We start from the raw sequence: 20,264 nt of genomic DNA, 5'->3' as shown, positions 1-20,264 counted from the left end.
CCTCTGTTGCCAAGGATTAATATAAGAGGAAACCGGGGAAAAGGAGTCTGGTCTTTAGTGAACACCAGCCTGCAGAAGTCGCTGCAAAGCTAGCCAAAGGAAGGAGCTCTCAGAGGTGCTATAATTAATTTCATCACAGGAGCTCTCAGCCCACGTGCTTTATTTAGTGTCACAATCAGTAGACAAGAAAGGATTCTTTTCTAACAGTCATAATTACATAGACATAACAAACTCCAAATTCCTATAGGTACTTATTAAATTTGAAGGGTAATGAGCTTTCTCAAATTAATAATAATAAAAAATCAAATCTTGCTATGGATTTATCCTTCATGGGGAACTTTTTAGGAGTGATGCCCAAGTGAAAATAAGGGCCTGATTCACGCTGAATTGTAATCATTTGAATGGAAAGAGTAATTTGTATTCAGGGCAGCACTGGCTGAGCTGCCAAGGAAATGGAAACTCCTCACCCCTCTTGGAGGAGACAGAAAACTATGGTCAGAGAGACTGTCTCTAACTTCCCTCTCTGCTCCAAAGGCGATGCAAATCTGCAAGAGTCCTTTCTTCATGAGTGATCCTAACTGGTTCATGATTTTGGACAGGAAAAGAATGGACAATTAAAATTTTTCAATATAAGAATACAAAGATTTAGGATATCTAATATTGCAAGTACGTAGCAAATACTTGTTGAATGAAAAAAAAAGATGTTTAATAAAAGATAAAAGAGAGTAGGTTTAAACTACAGTAATTTCCACTTTAAAGTCATTACCATTATAAAAATATGACTTGCTAACAGCATGGCTTATTGATAGCATCAGAGTTAATAAAAGAAAACTCCTTATTCGTGCTGATCTTAAGCAGGGAATTTACAGTAAACATAACTATGTTTCCAGGAAATTTTTCCCCCCAACAAATAAGACATACTTTCTCAGTGCAGCAGTAGGTGAGGGGCAGAGGGACTCATTATTGTGGGGTTTCACACCATGGCCTGCCTGATATAGCTGCTTAAGTTTATCCAACCCTAGAAAAATTGTAGGGCTCCACATGCCTCATACACCTGTTCCCTCAGACTTGTGGTCATGTGTCCGTTCAACTAAACAAACAAAACCAAGACAGACACTCTAGAATTTTAGTCAGGAACGTTTCAAATCAATATAAACTTTCCTACGTTTCTTGTTTAAAAATTCAAAAACTGTAGAAAGAAATCCATGCAATCTTTTACCTACTCCAGGCAATGCTACATACAGAAAAAAGAGAAATCACGGAGGGGAATAATTTTCTTATTTCACTTGCAGTTTTAGATTTTTGGCCATTGTAAACGGTCACTGAGACTCAAGTCACTGACATTAATGTCACTGAACTTTTCTGATTTTGGCTTAAATAAGTGTATTTTTTTTTTAAGTTTGTGCCACCAGTTCAATGCCTTCCTTGGAATCAGTCATCAGAGACAGGGTGCATGTGCACCAACCCTATATACTTTTAATGAAAATAACTTTCATTATCTTAAAGACCAACTCCATTTACATGGGGCAACCTGGTATAAGCAAATTGTATTCCAAGTAAAATAAGAAAAAATAGGGATGTAAGTGAACATCATTCAAAGTTAATATATTTTGCCCTTGACAACAGAATTTAATTTACATTTTTCTTGTTATAACAGTAGACACATGTACACCTGCCTTGACAATTATGGCTCCAACAAAAGCGTCTCTTTATAAATTCAAGAGAGTGCTAATCATGAGCTTTATGGAATTTTGTAGTACTCACCTTGGTGCCATACAAGTGCGAAGATGAAAGAGACCCAAATTCTAAGTAATGATGAATAATTCATCCTGGAATTTTAAAAAGAAAAAGAAAAAAATCCCCAGCTTGCCAGAGTAAACAGAACACCAGGTGCATTTGGTGGCAAATCCCAAGACACACCACAACCGTCACAGAGCATTCATATAACAGCAGCAACAGTTCTGAGTTAGGCTGAAGTGCCCTGGATGTTGGTGGGGCCTCTTCAGTTCAATACTTTGTGGACAAATTAGATTCCCCAATGAGAAGCAGTTTGGAAGTGTAATGAATCACTTAAATTGTCAGGAAATTATATAGAATCCATGAGCAAACAACCAGTAAGGAAAGGCATCTCCGCTCCAGCTACTAGAACCCTGAAAACCAGCACCTCACTCTAAAGATGCCTGGTGGGTCTCTAGAACAGACATCCATCCTCTGTGAGACCAGGCTATCTAATTTTCACAACAGCTTTCATTCAAGATCCAATAAAAGTCAGTTAAAGGACAGGTGGTCCTACAGGTAGGAGGATTTAGAGTTTGCTGTCCCCTCCTCTAAGGGCAGCTCAGTGGTAAAGGATCCACCTGCCAACGCAAGAGACGCCGCAGACTCGGGTTCGACCCCTGCGTTGGGAAGATCCCCTGGAGGAGAAAATGGCAACCCACTCCAGTATTCTTGCCTGGAAAATTCCATGGACAGAGGCGCCTGGAGAGCTACAGTCCATGGGGTTGCAAAGAACTGGACACAGCTAAGCATGCACATGCATCCCCTTCTCTAAAATATGGAGCCAGTCAAGTGCTGACCAGAGTCACGGGCAGTATAAGACTGTCCACTGACCATCCAAATGTGAAATAAATAATAGACACATGACCAAAAAAGAATCATGTCAGGATGGCTCTTTGAAATTACGATAACAATAGAATCCAGTACAAAAGCAAGTCATTAGTCGTAGCAAATTAGTTAGAGAAAGAACATCACAGAAGTGAACTTGTTTTCATTTTAGTTACAATCCTTTGAACCTGTGGCTTTACCCTTGGACAGTCTGTGCCGCTCTGTAGAGCTAAAATGCAAGCTCCCAGTTATACATACACCTGGAACCGAAGCGAGTGTAGAGGAAACCCTGAAGCTTGCTCCCGGCAGCGTTCTTAAAAATAAAAACCCTTCCCTTATTATTGGAAGCTATCACAATTCATTAGCCAAACTTCCAAGGAAAAATCAGTGAACCTCCTCTGTGAGTTTTATTGTAAATCTTCAGCTGTCAAGCACACGCACTGAAATCTCAAGCACACCATAAATATTCGTCAGTTTTGCTGAAAACGTGACCAAGACTTTAGCAGAGATCACACACAGTTTTTAGCAGAAGGAGATGTCAGGCAGGCTTAAGACTGAAGTCCTTAGGGAAAGAGTTCAGAGAGCAGGAAGGAGGATTCATTTAAATATTTGTATTTATGAAAAATGTCACTAACCTGTTCGGCAGGGACTGGAGGAATTGAGTCGGAAATATTAAGCCAAATCTTGGTAAACCCAGAAAAAATTAGGTAAAACAAGAATTTATGTCAGTTCTCCCCCACTTGCTGCCAATTATTTCTGATTCCTGAAATGATGTCTGAATCCCCTACCCTTAAAACTAAAAATTCAGTTAGTCCTGTGCTAGAGTCAGATAAGTGTTGAGTTGCAATCAAGTTTTTTTTCCTATTGATTAAGGAAAAGTAAATCTAAAGATCAGTTTCAGGATTACGTAGAGAGGTTCTTTTCCTGAAAAACTAGACCTTTTTCTGCCCCCCTCCCCACTCCCACCCCTTAAAAAAAAAAGTAGATTCAGATGGAAATGTCAGTTACTTGGAGCTGAAACCTTGGTCCTTTCTGATCAGAATCACTTTGCACTGAAAACACAAAAGAAACCCCCCTTCTACCTTTGTACCCAAAAAAAGGGAACTGTATAATGTTACAGAATTAGCATCCACCAGCATGATTTTAAAACTCCAAACAAAGCTGCTGCCTCCAACATTTAAATGAAGCTGGTTTGCTACTAAAGGCTTTTTTTGTCTCTCTGGTTTTGAACAGTTGCCACTGATAGACTCTACTCCGTATTTTCACAGGTATGCATGAAGTATTTAAAGAAATGCTCTCAAAATTTTCTAGGTTTTATTCCTGCCACTTTCTCTCTGATTCACCCCAGGGCAGAGGATTAGGCCAGGGAATAGGTAAGCAGCGTGAGGCATGATCTTTCACAAGGGAAAAATCAAAGGCTCTGAAAACCTCCAGAGACGCCCCGTGAGGGTCCTCGGAGGGTGTGGGGGAGATAGAACCCCTCCTGATGAAATTTTGTTCTAGGTATTTAAACATCATGAACAAGGCTAAAACCGTTTCCAGTTCTGTCGATGCAGAATGAGAAACATTGGCTAAGGCAGAAACGAAGTTTATTATCCAAAATTATTAAAGTGAGACTTGTTTTAAAAAAAGGAAATCATTTGAATGTAGCAGGGAAAAACTCTCTGTAAATTATCAGGAATTTAAAATTGCTCCAAATTTATCTCTGACCAGACATTTAAATGCCAACTGTGTCAAAAGACATAACTCCAGTTTTCAGTATGTTGTCCTAAAATGGACAAGAGGTTTGGGGAACTGATTTTTCAGTCTAAATTAGTCAATATATATTTTTTCCAATATCCTGTGGTAATTCAATAGAGTTTTTACCCTACTCTCCATATATATTTACTTTCAGATGTGTCAAATAACTATCTATCTGTCTCCAAAAGGCACATATTTATAGAACAGAAAGTCTGACTTTGGGGGTGTCTGTTCCCAGTAAAATTAACTCAAATCCAAGACTCACCTTGAAAAGCATTTTCCTTGCCCAGTCTTTATTAAGGTGTTAGTCCTGTAGTCAACCTAAATGTCATGAAGCAAAACAGTTGGTTCTACTTTAGCAACTCCTAGTGGCATAACTGTTTTGGTCTTCTCTCTTCGTGCACTCAGGGGCATTTGTGTTTAGCCTTTTGATCCATATTAAATGCTTCGTCCTTCTTGAGGCAGGACCGCTCCTGGGTTTAACCAGATACAGAAGATGGCAGTATGCATGGCTCAGAATGGTTGGCTCTGGGTGTGAGCAAGTCAGGTGCCTGAGAGCAGACGGGGCTGATATATCACTGGTTGGGCTGGAGAGCCAGTCAGTGAGTGTGTATTTCAAGTGTACACTCAGTGGTCACAGAAGGGGGAAAAAATGACAAAAATCTCTTTTTATGCCATGTCGGCAGGGGGACTTATTTTGTTGAAGGAGTGAAGTGAGCCAAGATTCGACAAGATTTAGACCTAAGGTGGTGTGGGCGTGGCTTGGAGCCAGTAACCCAAGACACTTTGTTTTTTACAAAGAAGGCATAGATGGATGCTGCTTTTTAGGCAGGAGGAAAGACAGTTCAAACAAAACACAAAACAAAAATCTAATTCCCTAAAAACAGAGTCAGCCTTATATGCTGACTGTTTTTGTTTCGTTTTCTTAAGTTTCTTACACGTTTTGTGAAAGAAATAGATTTGAGCTAGTTTGAAATGATGCAGTGAGAAGTGTGGCAGGCTGCAAGCCTCAAGCTGTGAGCTCCTTCAGCCTCAACCTCAATGCTGGAGCCACGGGAGACCCTGCCAGTGAGTGGACCACATGGTAGGGCGACGGCCTTGTCAGTTTGCACCCAAAGCAGGACTCCTCTAATGGGTAATTTTTGCTCAAGAGAACCTAGGTGAGGTGACAGACAATATCAAGTCTTCAACTGAGGCAGCTCTATTATGCTGAAATCAGGGTCTAATTGGGAAAACCTTGTACTTGTGTACACAATTTTATGTATTAGGATTTTATATATAAATAACTGGGCTTCCCTGGTGGCTCAGATGGTAAAGAATCTGTCTGCAGTGTGGGAGACCCAGGTTCAATCCCTGGGTCAGGAACATTCTCTCTAGAAGGGAATGGCTACCTACTCCAGTATTTTTGCCTGGAAAATTCCATGGACAGAGGAGCCTGGTGGTCTAGTGTCCATGGGATCCCAAAGAGTCGGACATGACTGAGCAACAAGAATTCATATCCATCCATATATATATTACACATATATACATATATGTACACATATGTATACATACATATACATATATATACATACATATATATACACAGAGAGAGAGAGAGAGGTTGAAATGCCCAAATTACTGGGACAGATGGCAGAAGAAGGAATTAAAAGTCTCAGAAGAATGAACGTGTTGGACGTCCACAGGCATAGAATTCCAGGTAAAATAGCATCTGACTTGAGAACCTACTTTATGAGAAAAGGGATGTGACAGTGTGTGCCTAAAATTATAGCAGGAGCCACAGGTTGGAGCCGCACCCCAAGAGGAGGAATCCATGGGTTCAGGTATCAAGTTGTGGAAGCAGGAGTGGCCCCACTTGTGATCATTCCCAAGGATTACTGGCTCCCAACAGCTCATCTCTAGGTTGCGCGGAGTTTGACATCCTGGTTCCCAAGAGGGCATACTTTCACCAGAAGACAGGACAAGAGTCCTGCTGAATTGTAAGCTGTGGCTGTGATGCTGTCTGGGTACTCTGGGTTCCCTGTGACAGAGACTAGCAGGAGAGATGAGCCACCATCCCATCAGGAATCCCTGATCAGGAGGAGGTGGGGCTGCTGTTGAATGACAGGTCCAAGGGGTAAGATATGTGGAACTCAGGTGATACCTTATGGCAGCTCTTGATACTCCCTTAGCTGCTTGTGACTGTGATGGACAAGCACAGCAACCTAAGCCTGAGCAGCATATGGTTACCAGGGATTCAGACTCCTCAGGAATTAGAGTTTGGGAGAAACCACAAGGGAAACCACTGAGACCTGCAGAGGGGATAGAATGGATGGTGGAAGAGGGAGATGATGGGTTCCGGCCATGGGCCTGAAACCCAATGCAGGGGCCAGAGTTCACTCCTCTGATCTCCCCTCTCTGAGGTTCCCCTCAGGAAGAGAAGTCCACCAGAGCCCTGGAAGAGCTGGCCCTAACCATGGATGGAGAACTGCATCTACTCACGGCATGGGGTAGACTGTGGTCTGTACAGACGTGCCCCACTCAGATCCACCTTACAGAAAAGGATGCTATGAAGCCACAGAGTGTGGTTAGCTGACAGCTTCCAATGGCTGGCTCCTCTGGTCTGCACCCATGCTCAAGCTCAGGTTATGTTCTGGTGTTCCTCCATCCATGACTGAGAAAAGCTTTGGTATAAAGGACCTGAGTGAGACTCATAGGCACTCTTTGCTCCAGAGCATCTTACTGGGCTTGCAGACCGTGTCAGGTCCATGGCACAGTGTGACGCCCCTGCTGCTGCATCCTTCTTTCCCACTCTTCCTTCACGGGTGTGATTCCCCAAGAAGCCTTCTGCACCCCTCCCTGCACCTGAGCACCTGCTTCCCAGACAGCTGAATCTGTGACACTGATGTCTTGGATAAATAATCCAGCCCTCTGCAACGGATCATTCTGCAGTTTCCATCTGCCATGGAGATTCCACGTATTTCTGTAGCACATTTGTTTCTACCACTTATCCATCGATTGATTAATGTTCAGCCTCCTAGATCTAGCTTGACAAAGTGATTACATCTAAGGTTATTCGTTTATTCAGCTGGGTCGGGTCTTAGTTGTGGCACATGGGCTTAGTTGCTCCTCGGCATGTAGGAATCTTAGTTCCCTGACCACGGATTGAACCTGCATCTCCCACATTACAAGGCAGAGTCTTAACCGCTGGACCAGCAGGGAAGTCTCTTCATCTAATGTTATGCTTAACGTTCTCCCTGAAAATGGTGGTTAGTCACAGCAGAGTCCTTGAGACGGAGGAGCTTATTCATGAGCAGTTATGCTTGTGACGACCTCCTAAATAGTAGAGATGTTCACAATGGAAAGTTCTGAAGGCGCTGCACCTCGAAGTTTGTTTCTCTTACTGTCTTGGAATCTTTGTTCTTATACACCTGGGTTAACTCTCATAAAATTGGTTCTCACGCAGTCTGTTAGTTTTTCCATCTTAAGAGCAAAACGTTTAAAAACCTGATGTCATATTTCTAAAAATTTTCATATTTAGTAGTATCATGGTAATCATTTTGTAACAGTAAGCTGGAAGCATTAGGAGTTTAAATTGTAGCACAGATGCTCTAGAACCTGTCTTTTTTTTTTTTTTTTCATTGTACGAGTGCTACTTATTTATTTATTTATTTTCAATTTTTTAAAATTAATTAATTTATTTATTTTTAATTTTTACTTTACAATTCTGTATTGGTTTTGGCATAGATTGACATGAATCCACCACAGGTGTACATGCGTTCCCAAACATGAACCCCCCTCCCACCCCCCTCCCCACAACATCTCTCTGGGTCATCCCCGCGCGTCAGCCCCAAGCGTGTCATATCCTGCATCAGACATAGACTGGCATTTCATTTCTTACATGATATTATACATGTTTCAATGCCATTCTCCCAAATCGTCACACCCTCTCCCTCTCCCTCTGAGTCCAAAAGTCCGCTATACACATCTGTGTCTTTTTTGCTGTCCTGCATACAGGGTCATCATTGCCATCTTCCTAAATTCCATATATATGTGTTAGTATACTGTATTGGTGTTTTTCTTTCTGGCTCACTTCACTCTGTATAATCGGTTCCAGTTTCATCCATCTCATCAGAACTGATTCAAATGTATTCTTTTTAATGGCTGAGTAATACTCCATTGTGTATATGTACCACAGCTTTCTTATCCATTCATCTACTGATGGACATCTAGGTTGTTTCCATGTCCTGGCTATTATAAACAGTGCTGCAATGAACATTGGGGTACATGTGTCTCTTTCAATTCTGGTTTCCTCTGTGTGTATGCCCAACAGTGGGATTGCTGGGTCATAAGGCATTTCTATTTGCAATTTTTTAAGGAATCTCCACACTGTTCTCCATAGTGGCTGTACTAGTTTGCATTCCCACCAACAGTGTAGGAGGGTTCCCTTCTCTCCACACCCTCTCCAGCATTTATTGCTTGCAGATTTTTGGATCGCAGACATTCTGACTGGTGTGAAGTGGTACCTCATTGTGGTTTTGATTTGCATTTCCCTAATAATGAGTGATGTTGAGCATCTTTTCATGTGTTTGTTAGCCATACATATGTCTTCTTTGGAGAAATGTCTATTTAGTTCTTTGGCCCATTTTTTGATTGGGTCGTTTATTTTTCTGGAATTGAGCTGCAGGAGTTGCTTGTATATTTTTGAGATTAGTTGTTTGTCAGTTGCTTCATTTGCTATTATTTTCTCCCATTCGGAAGGCTGTCTTTTCACTTTGCTTATGTTTTCCTTTGTTGTGCAGAAGCTTTTAATTTTAATTAGATCCCATTTGTTTATTTTTGCTTTTATTTCCAGAATTCTGGGAGGTAGATCATAGAGGATCCTGCTGTGATTTATGTCGGAGAGTGTTTTGCCTATGTTCTCCTCTAAGAGTTTTATAGTTTCTGGTCTTACATTTAGATCTTTAATCCATTTTGAGTTTATCTTTGTGTGTGGTGTTAGAAAGTGATCTAGTTTCATTCTTTTACAAGTGGTTGACCAGTTTTCCCAGCACCACTTGTTAAAGAGATTGTCTTTACTCCATTGTATATTCTTGCCTCCTTTGTCAAAGATAAGGTGTCCATATGTATGTGGATTTATCTCTGGGCTTTCTGTTTTGTTCCATTGATCTATATGTCTGTCTTTGTGCCAATACCATACTGTCTTGATGACTGTGGCTTTGTAGTAGAGCCTGAAGTCAGGCAAATTGATTCCTCCAGTTCCATTCTTCTTTCTCAAGATTGCTTTGGCTATTCGTGGTTTTTTGTATTTCCATACAAATCTTGAAATTATTTGTTCTAGTTCTGTGAAAAATATCGCCAGTATCTTGATAGGGATTGCATTGAATTTGTAAATTGCTTTGGGTAATATACTCATTTTCACTATATTGATTCTTCCGATCCATGAGCATGGTATATTTCTCCATCTATTAGTGTCCTCTTTGATTTCTTTCATCAGTGTTTTATAGTTTTCTGTATATAGGTCTTTAGTTTCTTTAGGTAGATATATTCCTAAGTATTTTATTCTTTTGGTTGCAATGGTGAATGGAATTGTTTCCTTAATTTCTTCTTCTACTTTCTCATTATTAGTGTATAGGAATGCAAGGGATTTCTGTGTGTTGATTTTATATCCTGCAACTTTACTATATTCGTTAATTAGCTCTAGTAATTTTCTGGTAGAGTCTTTAGTGTTTTCTATGTAGAGGATCATGTCATCTGCAAACAGTGAGAGTTTTACTTCTTCTTTTCCAATTTGGATTCCTTTTATTTCTTTTTCTGCTCTGATTGCTGTGGCTAAAACTTCCAGAACTATGTTGAATAGTAGTGGTGAAAGTGGGCACCCTTGTCTTGTTCCTGACTTAAGGGGAAATGCTTTCAGTTTTTCACCATTGAGGATAATGTTTGCTGTGGGTTTGTCATATATAGCTTTTATTATATTGAGGTATGTTCCTTCTATTCCTGCTTTCTGGAGATTTTTTATCATAAATGGATGTTGAATTTTGTCAAAGGCCTTCTCTGCATCTATTGAGATAATCATATGGTTTTTATTTTTCAATTTGTTAATGTGGTGAATTACATTGATTGATTTGCAGATGTTGAAGAATCCTTGCATCCCTGGGATAAAGCCCACTTGGTCATGGTGTACGATCTTTTTAATGTGTTGTTGGATTCTGATTGCTAGAATTTTGTTGAGGATTTTTGCATCTATGTTCATCAGTGATATTGGCCTGTAGTTTTCCTTTTTTGTAGTATCTTTGTCAGGTTTTGGTATTAGGGTGATGGTGGCCTCATAGAATGAGTTTGGAAGTTTCCCTTCCTCTGCAATTTTCTGGAAGAGTTTGAGTAGGATAGGTGTTAACTCTTCTCGAAATTTTTGGTAGAATTCAGCTGTGAAGCCGTCTGGACCTGGGCTTTTGTTTGCTGGAAGATTTCTGATTACAGTTTCAATTTCCGTGCTTGTGATGGGTCTGTTAAGATTGTCTATTTCTTCCTGGTTTAGTTTTGGAAAATTGTATTTTTCTAAGAATTTGTCCATTTCTTCCAGGTTGTCCATTTTATTGGCATATAATTGCTGATAGTAGTCTCTTATGATCCTTTGTATTTCTGTGTTGTCTGTTGTGATCTCTCCATTTTCATTTCTAATTTTATTGATTTGATTTTTCTCTCTTTGCTTCTTGATGAGTCTGGCTAATGGTCTGTCAATTTTATTTATCCTTTCAAAGAACCAGCTTTTGGCTTTGTTGATTTTTGCTATGGTCTCTTTTGTTTCTTTTGCATTTATTTCTGCCCTAATTTTTAAGATTTCTTTCCTTCTGCTAACCCTGGGGTTCTCTAATTCTTCCTTTTCTAGTTGCTTTAGGTGTAGAGTTAGGTTATTTATTTGACTTTTTTCTTGTTTCTTGAGGTATGCCTGTATTGCTATGAACTTTCCTCTTAGCACTGCTTTTATAGTGTCCCACAGGTTTTGGGTTGTTGTGTTTTCATTTTCATTCGTTTCTATGCATATTTTGATTTCTTTTTTGATTTCTTCTGTGATTTGTTGGTTATTCAGAAGCGTGTTGTTCAGCCTCCATATGTTGGAATTTTTAATAGGTTTCCTCCTGTAATTGAGATCTAATCTTAGTGCATTATGGTCAGAAAAGATGCTTGGAATGATTTCGATTTTTTTGAATTTATCAAGGTTATATTTATGGCCCAGGATGTGATCTATCCTGGAGAAGGTTCCATGAGCACTTGAGAAAAAGGTGAAATTCATTGTTTTGGGGTGAAATGTCCTATAGATATCAATTAGGTCTAACTGGTCTAATGTAACATTTAAAGTTTGCGTTTCTTTGTTAATTTTCTGTTTAGTTGATCTGTCCATATGTGTGAGTGGGGTATTAAAGTCTCCCACTATTATTGTGTTGTTGTTAATTTCCCCTTTCATACTTGTTAGCATTTGTCCTACATATTGCGGTGCTCCTATATTGGGTGCATATATATTTATAATTGTTATATCTTCTTCTTGGATTGATCCTTTGATCATTATGTAGTGGCCTTCTTTGTCTCTTTTCACAGCCTTTGTTTTAAAGTCTATTTTATCGGATATGAGTATTGCCACTCCTGCTTTCTTTTGGTCTCTATTTGCATGGAATATCTTTTTCCAACCCTTCACTTTCAGTCTGTATGTGTCTCTTGTTTTGAGGTGGGTCTCTTGTAAGCAGCATATAGAGGGTTCTTGTTTTTGTATCCAATCGGCCAGTCTTTGCCTTTTGGTTGGGGCATTCAATCCATTTACGTTTAAGGTAATTATTGATAGTATGATCCCGTTGCCATTTGTTTTATTATTTTGGGTTCGGGTTTATACTCCCTTTTTGTGTTTCCTGTCTAGAGAATATCCTTTAGAATTTGTTGGAGAGCTGGTTTGGTGGTGCTGAATTCTCTCAGCTTTTGCTTGTCTGTAAAGCTTTTGATTTCTCCTTCGTATTTGAATGAGATCCTTGCTGGGTATAGTAATCTGGGCTGTAGGTTATTTTCTTTCATCACTTTAAGTATGTCTTGCCATTCCCTCCTGGCCTGAAGAGTTTCTATTGAGAGATCAGCTGTTATCCTTATGGGAATCCCCTTGTGTGTTATTTGTTGTTTTTCCCTTGCTGCTTTTAATAGTTGTTCTTTGTGTTTGATCTTTGTTAATTTGATTAATATGTGTCTTGGGGTGTTTCGCCTTGGGTTTATCCTATTTGGGACTCTCTGGGTTTCTTGGACTTGGGTGATTATTTCCTTCCCCATTTTAGGGAAGTTTTCAACTATTATCTCCTCAAGGATTTTCTCATGGTCTTTCTTTTTGTCTTCTTCTTCTGGGACTCCTATAATTCGAATGTTGGAGCGTTTCATATTGTCCTGGAGGTCTCTGAGATTGTCCTCATTTCTTTTAATTCGTTTTTCTTTTTTCCTCTCTGATTCATTTATTTCTACCATTCTGTCTTCTATTTTACTAATCCTATCTTCTGCCTCCGTTATTCTATTATTTGTTGCCTCCAGAGTGTTTCTGATCTCATTTATTGCATTATTCATTGTATATTGACTCTTTTTTATTTCTTCTAGGTCCTTGTTGAACCTTTCTTGCATCTTCTCAATCCTTGTCTCTAGGGTATTTATCTGTGATTCCATTTTGACTTCAAGATTTTGGATCATTTTCACTATCAATATTCGGAATTCTTTCTCAGGTAGATTCCCTATTTCTTCCTCTTTTGTCTGGTTTGGTGGGCATTTCTCCTGCTCCTTTACCTGTTGGGTATTCCTCTGTCTCTTCATCTTGGTTATATTGCTGCGTTTGGAATGGCCTTTTTATATTCTGGTAATTTGTGGAGTTCTCTTTATTGTGGAGCTTCCTCACTGTGGGTGGGGTTGTATCAGTGGCTTGTCAAGGTTTCCTGGTTAGGGAGGCTTGTGTTGGAGGTCTGGTGGGTGGAGCTGGGTTTCTTCTCTCTGGAGTGCAGTGGAGTGACCAGTAATGGGTTATGAGACGTCTAAAGTTTTGGAGTAACTTTGAACTGCCTGTATATTGAAGCTCAGGGGTGTGTTCCTGTGTTGCTGGAGAATTTGTGTGATATGTCTTGCTCTGGAACTTGTTGGCCCTTGGGTGGAGCTTTGTTTCAGTGTAGGTTTGGAGGCATTTGATGAGCTCCTATTGCTTAATGTTCCCTGAATTCAGGAGTTCTCTGATGTTCTCAAGCTTTGGACTTAAGCCTCCTGCTTCTGGTTTTCGGTTTTATTTTTACGGTGGTCTCTAGACTTCTCCATCTATACAGCACCAATGATATAGCATCTAGGCTAAAGATGAAAGGTTTCTCCACATTGAGGGGCACCCAGAGAGGTTCACTGGGTTACATGGAGAAGAGAAGAGGGAGGGGGTAGTTAGAGGTGACTGGAATGAGATGCTGTGAGATCAAAAGAGGAGAGAGCAAGCTAGTCAATAGTCACTTCCTTATGTGCGCTCCATAGTCTGGACCTCTCAGAGGTATTCACGGAGTTATACAGGGAAGAGGAGAGAGAGGAAGTAGACAGAGGTGGCCAGGAGGGTAAGAGAGAGGAATGAAAAGGAGAGAGACAGGTCCAGCCAGTAATCAGTTCCTTAGGTGCTCTCCACCATCTAGAACACACAGAGAATCACAGAGTTGGATATAGAAGAGATGGGGGGAAGGGGGGCGGAGACAGAGGCCACCTGGTGGAGAAAAAGGAGAGTCCAAAAGGAGGAGAGAGTGGTCAAGCCAGTAATCTCGCTGTCAGGTAAGATTGGGTTATGAAATGTACAAGATTGACAACAAAAACCGAAAAGCAAAGATTAAAAACCTAGAGTAGAGGTTAGATTTTCAAAAATACAATGTTAAAGAGACGAAGCAGAAGGAAGAAAGAAAAAAAGAAAAAAGATAAAAAAATAATAATATTAAGAAAAAGAAATAAGGAAAAAAACATATATAAGAAAAAAAAAAAACCCCAAGATTAAAAAAGAAATACCAACAACAACCACGCGAAGACTATATATGGTGTTTGCTTTAAAAAAGTAGAGTCTTTTTTTTTTTGAAAAGTAATAGTTATAGAAATATAAAGTAGAGAAATAGAAGACTTAACAGTTAAAAAAAAAGTTTGAGAAAAAAAAAGCAAAAAAAAAAAAGAGGAATGATTGTAAAAATTGTGAAGATATATCTGGCCCTTCTCTGATGTTGTGGGCCGTGTTGGTCACTTCCAAGGCGTTTCCCTCTGTTTAACTTCTGTTTGCTGGTCTCTTCAGGGTCTGAATTCCGTCCTGACACATGGGGGCGGTGGTGGACACTTTTTTTTTTTTTTAGGCTCACTAGTTCAGTCGCGCTGTGGGGAGGGGGGGATGCTGCAAACAAATAGCACTGTCGTGGGCACACAGCGTCTCAACCCCGCTGGACCTGTCTCCCCTCACGACGCACAAACCGCTCCGGCTCCACGGAGCTCAGCCAGGAACCCTCCAAGGCCGGCCCCAGGCTTCGCGCACCTCCCCGGTCCAAGCCGCTCGGTTTTGGCGCCCAGGTAACCCTCAGAGGCACAAACTTGTTTGGGACTGCGCTCTGCGCCCCTCCCGGGTCCGAGCCGCTCGGGAGCTTGGCGAGCGCGGTCGCCGGGACTTGTCCCCTTCTCTGTTTCTACTGCTCAGTTTTCTGGGTGTACTGCTGGCGCTCCTTGTGAGGCGGATGGTGACTGTCCTGCATCCCCTGAAGTCTCAGCAAAGAAGCCTGCCTGCCGCTTTTCAGGTAGTCTCTCCGGGGCTGCGATTGCCCCTTTCCAGCCCTTACAGCTCTGGCTGCCTGTCCCCGGCGGGGGATGGTCTGCAGCCGGCTATTTCCGTTCCGTCCTTTGTTCTGTACGCGGTCCTGGCGGTGTCTTGTGTTGGAGCTTTTCGCGTGGTAGCTATCCCCCAGTCTGGTTTGCTCGCCCAAGTTCGTTCGCTCTGGTTACGCGTGGGGCGTTTCTGCCCGCTTCTTACCGAGCGCGGCAGCCCGCGGCTCCCGCGCTTCCCTGCCCTGCCCCCACTTGCTAGCGGCGTCTGCAGGCGTCTGCGCGGCTTTTCCGCTGGGGGAGTTACTGTTGGGCTTGTAATCTGTTGGTTTTAATTATTTGTTCGTTTTTCCTTCCTGTTATGTTGCCCTCTGTGTTTCCAAGGCTTGCCTTAGACTCGGCAGGTAGAGTGTTTCCTTGTGTTTGGAAACCTCTCTTCTTAGAATTCCCTTCCCGGGACGGGCTTCCCTTCCCGGGACGGAGCTCCCTCCCCACCTCCTTTGTCTCTTTTCTCGTCTTTTATATTTTTTCCTACCTGTTTTTGAAGACAATGATCTGCTTTTCTGGTTGCCTGATGTCCTCTCCCTGCATTTAGAGGTTGTTTTGTGGAGTTTGCTCCGCGTTGAAATGATCTTTTGAGGAATTTGTGAGGGAGAAAGTGGTCTTCCCTTCCTATTCCTCCGCCATCTTAGGACCGCCCCCCTAGAACCTGTCTTTTTAAAGAATTAATATTATTTACCTCCAAATAATTTTCTTTTTTTGGTGGGAAGTTTTCCCTGGTGGCTTAGCAGTAAATAATCCATCTGCCAAGCAGGAGACTTGTATTCGATCCCTGGGTCAGGAAGATCCCCGGGAGAAGTAAATGCAACTCACTCCAGTATTCTTGCCTGGGCAATCCCATGGACAGAGGAGCCTGGCAGGCTAGTCTATGGGGTTGCAAAACAGTCGGACACCATTTAGTGACTAAACAATAACATTTTTCTTTTTGTGCTGATCTTAGTCTAGACACTGAGCTCTTAATTATGAGAAAAAAGGCACTGACTCTTGGAAGATCACATGGAATGACATTAATGTTTATTAGCTAACTAGCCAGACTTTCTAGATCTAAGATCTCAATAATAAAAGATGCTCAGCTCTGAAACTTAAACAAGGACTCAGATATTTTCTGAAAATAACTCTAGAATTTATCTCTAGGCAAGGGGTTTGTAATAGCTAATTCTAAGTAGACCAACATAACCAAAAAAAACCCCCACAACCAGTCTTATTCTAACATCCTTGCTAGCACATTAGCAATAAAGTTGAAAAGGGATTGGGGGGAGACACTTTGTATTCCCTATTCACCAAGTAGTTCTTCTTAGAAGAATTTCACTGGTTGGAAAGAAGCAGTTCTGATTAAAGCTTACTGCAGACAATAAACAGAGGGTTTTAGGGCTATTTGTCTATCACTTTTCAAGGGCACTCGGCTGAAACAAATGCTGGCACATTGTTAAGGATGAACAGTACATATACCATCTCCAGTAGACGTGAAATCTCACTCACCAGTGATTTAACAATTGCAGATTCCAAGGAAAGATAGCTCCTCAGACAGACAATTTGTATGGCTCATGCAAACACTTTGTGTGTTGAATTCAAGTGGCTAGATCTGCATGCCTAATTGGGAAGAATCCCATCTTGATTGCCCTAACCAGGAATTACTATCAAGCCCAAGATCAGTAAAATCTTTGACTTTGCAGGATGTGACAAGTAATAAAATCAGAAGAAAAAAATGTTCTTTTATGTAACTCCAGTGGAGAACAATTTGGCGACATCCACCAAAATTACTCTGGGGGTTTCCCTCGTAGCTCAGTCGTTAAAGAGTCTGACTGCAATGCAAGAGACTTGGGTTTGATCCCTGGGTCGGGAAGATCTCCTGGAGAAGGAAATGGCAACCTACTCCAGTATCCTGGCCTGGAGAATTCCATGGACTCTATAGTCCACGGGGTCGCAAAGAGTCGGATAGACTGAGCGACTTTCACTTTTTCACTTTCTGACATTTGATTTAGCAATCCCACTTCCGGGAATGTATTCTACAGTTTTATTTCGAACATGTAAAAGAATGTATGCTTTTTACTGCAGCAAACTGAAAAAAAAGTAGAAAAGAGAGAGAGGGAGGGAGGGAGATTGGGAGAGTAAAGAAAGACTGAAATGTCTATCAATAAGGTATTGATCAGGGACTTCCTTAGCAGTCCAGTAGTTAGTTAAGACTTAGTGCTTCCAAAGCAAGGGGTGAGGGTTCGATCCCTGGTTGGGGAACTGAGGTCCCGCACGCTACATGGAACACTCAAAAATTGTAAAAATAAGGTGTGGTCAAATAAATTATAAACCACATCTAAAATAGAATACTATATGCGTTCTATGCTCAGTCACTCTGTCCTTTCCGACTCTTTGTGACTCCATGGACTGCAGCCCACCAGGCTCCTCTGTTCATGGGATTTTTCAGGCAAGAAGACTGGAGTGGGTTGATGATATACTATAAACAAAGCACAAGATCATTTTGTATATGGTGTTACAGAGAGATTTCTAAGGTAGATTTTAAGTGAAAAAAAAAAAACAAGGTGCATGATGGTATATGCTAACTTTGCTGGATAAAAAGGGATCAATAGAATATACATTCTCATTTGACATTATTTGTGTTAACTCTGCAAAGACACACAAGAAACTAATAAAAGATGGAGAACAGGGGTGAGAGTGGCATTTTCCAATGTATGCTTTCTTTGTATTGTTTGACTTTTGAATCGTGAATGTTTTCTATTTAAAAATGAAATATTAATGACTTTTAACAGATGTATTTTCATAAACATTGAAATATACACCAAACAAAATTTTAACACAAGCAAAGCTATTCATGATGTCCTAGTTGTATTCTCTAATAGTGGAATAAAGCTTACATCTGCTCTCAAATGTATCAGGTAGTTCAGAAAAATTTTTTTCCTCTTTAGCCTATATTCTTTAATGTCTGCCTCCTCTGATTCTCATTCTTATTTATTTAACACCTTAGTTCTGTTACTTATAGTGACTTAAGAAGCATTCAAGGATGAAGAGTCTGTAAAAGACTCGGTAAACTGAAATTGTGTTCCAATTTTGGGGCATATTTAGATCTTACAGATCATAATAAACTGCCTCCTCTACTTTGTAATAAATATTTATATTCCTCACAAGGCTTTGTCTTTAATTTTAGAGAGGAGTAATAGCAGTGACAGCCTCTTCCTTTACCATAACAAAACATTTGATACAAACTCCATTAGTTTCTCCCCTCCCCCCACACCCATAAACATCAAGTTTAAGTTCCTTTGAACACGGATGCCTCCTTAATAAAAGTCAAAGTCGAAACTGAGTGACTTGTTTCACCTTGGGTTGTTCACTGAAGCAGTTTTAAGGCTCTAGAATGTCCTCAGCTTGAAAAGCAAATTATCAGTGTCCAGCATCATATTGTGGGTTCATTTATCCTTGTCAATAGCACCCATGACGAGTGTTCACTGTGGCCCCTCCCAGAAGAGCAAAAGAGGCCAATAGGAACATACCAATCAGTGTCACAACTCTGGAAGGGGCGTGGGGACAAGTTCCAATTTGGATTTAGAGCCACCAGCCACATCAGTGATTTTTTATATAGAGCAACTCAATTTAGTAAATGAATATTGAGGGATATCTCATTTTAGTGTTTTAGTGAAACATAAAGATTAACAATAATGGGGTGGGTGTGTGTGTGTGTGTGTAGGGTTATGAAGGAGAACTTCAGTGGCAAGTACTGTAGTACAGCTGTCAACTGCAGCCAAATTTCTGGGGTTTGAATCCTGGCGCTAGTGTCATTTACCAACGGTGTAACTTTTGGCAAGTTACTCAGCCTCTCTGTGCCTCATGATTAAGAAGATGGAGATAAATAATAGTGCTGAACCATAGGGATTTCATGAACACCAAAAGGCTTTAATATAGGTAGAGCATCTAGGTTGGGCCCTGGTTGATAATAAGTGCTCATTGTTAGTGTTTAGAAGAAATATGAGGATGAAAATTATAAGCCTGGATCCCTGGCACTGATTAACATAACCAAGAACTCTCTCTACTTTTGTCTCATCTTCCTCTTGGATTTGGAGAAGGCAATGGCAACCCACTCCAGTACTCTTGCCTGGAAAATCCCATGGAGGGAGGAGCCTGGTAAGCTGCAGTCCATGGGGTCACAAAGAGTTGGACACAACTGAAGCGATTTAGCAGCAGCAGCAGCCTCTTGGATTATGAGTTTGTTACTCCTCTCTTGATATATGTGCCTTAAAATAGAATGCAAATTGCTCAGGGGCTTAAACTACATTGAAGAAAAGCATAAGATGTTCACGTATATTATACTCATAGGTCTAGGCAAATACATGTATTTGAACACTTCAATAGATCAATTAAAAGAAAAAACCCCTGAACATTTTTAGGGTTATTCTCAAATTTTTGAAGGATACAGAAATTCATTATATTTTAAGGAGATATAATATGGTATGTTATCCCCTTCATGTATTAACTCAATTCCTAAATCTCAAGTTACATTAAAAACTTAACATTAGATGAAATTATGTTAATATTTATCATGACCTATGTTTTTAGAGGTTATCTGGCTAAATTTGAATCCTGAAATTCTAAGTTGGAGAACACAGATAACTTCTTTTCCAGAGAAGAGTTGGAAAGACAAACAGGACTTCAAAGGTTAACCTTCTTGTTTTACATGTGTTCTAACAACTGTTAGAAGTTACAGTGCTGTTCAGTCCAGTGGGGTAATGGGCGTCTTGACATACATCTCCCGTGTAAGAACTTGGAGAAGCTCATAATAAATACTAGTTAAACAGAACTTAGCTCAGAGGTTAAAACTACAATTTTTTGAAATTTGAGGTAGAAATAAGAGGTAGAAATAATCTTAAACAGATCATGATACTTCTGCATTTCTGAAGGACTGAGAAAAAATTTAATAGATACTGTCTTCTAAATACAATAACAAAGTATACATAGTACTTGGACTTCAATTCTTGGTACAAGGTTCATTCATAACAGATCACTGAAAAATTATTGATAAGCAGATATGGTTCAGTGCCCAAACTCTAATTCTT

General features: G+C 40.5%; 1 protein-coding gene across 1 annotated transcript in view; it reads right to left on the bottom strand.

The window, feature by feature from the left end:
• Positions 1–20,264, bottom strand: part of LOC120876377 (tubulin-specific chaperone cofactor E-like protein) — a 170,367-nt gene that overhangs the window by 78,750 nt on the left and 71,353 nt on the right. Inside the window, exon 8 of the mRNA XM_040258226.1 lies at positions 1,765–1,829. Within this exon, the coding sequence (XP_040114160.1) occupies positions 1,765–1,829 (65 nt within the window). The remainder of the gene's footprint in view (positions 1–1,764; positions 1,830–20,264) is intronic.

The sequence above is a fragment of the Oryx dammah genome, unplaced genomic scaffold (assembly GCF_014754425.2).
Source record: "Oryx dammah isolate SB20612 unplaced genomic scaffold, SCBI_Odam_1.1 HiC_scaffold_17, whole genome shotgun sequence".
Lineage (NCBI taxonomy): Eukaryota > Metazoa > Chordata > Mammalia > Artiodactyla > Bovidae > Oryx > Oryx dammah.
Note: the sequence above shows the minus strand (reverse complement) of the source record. Positions and strands in the feature narration are given on the sequence as shown.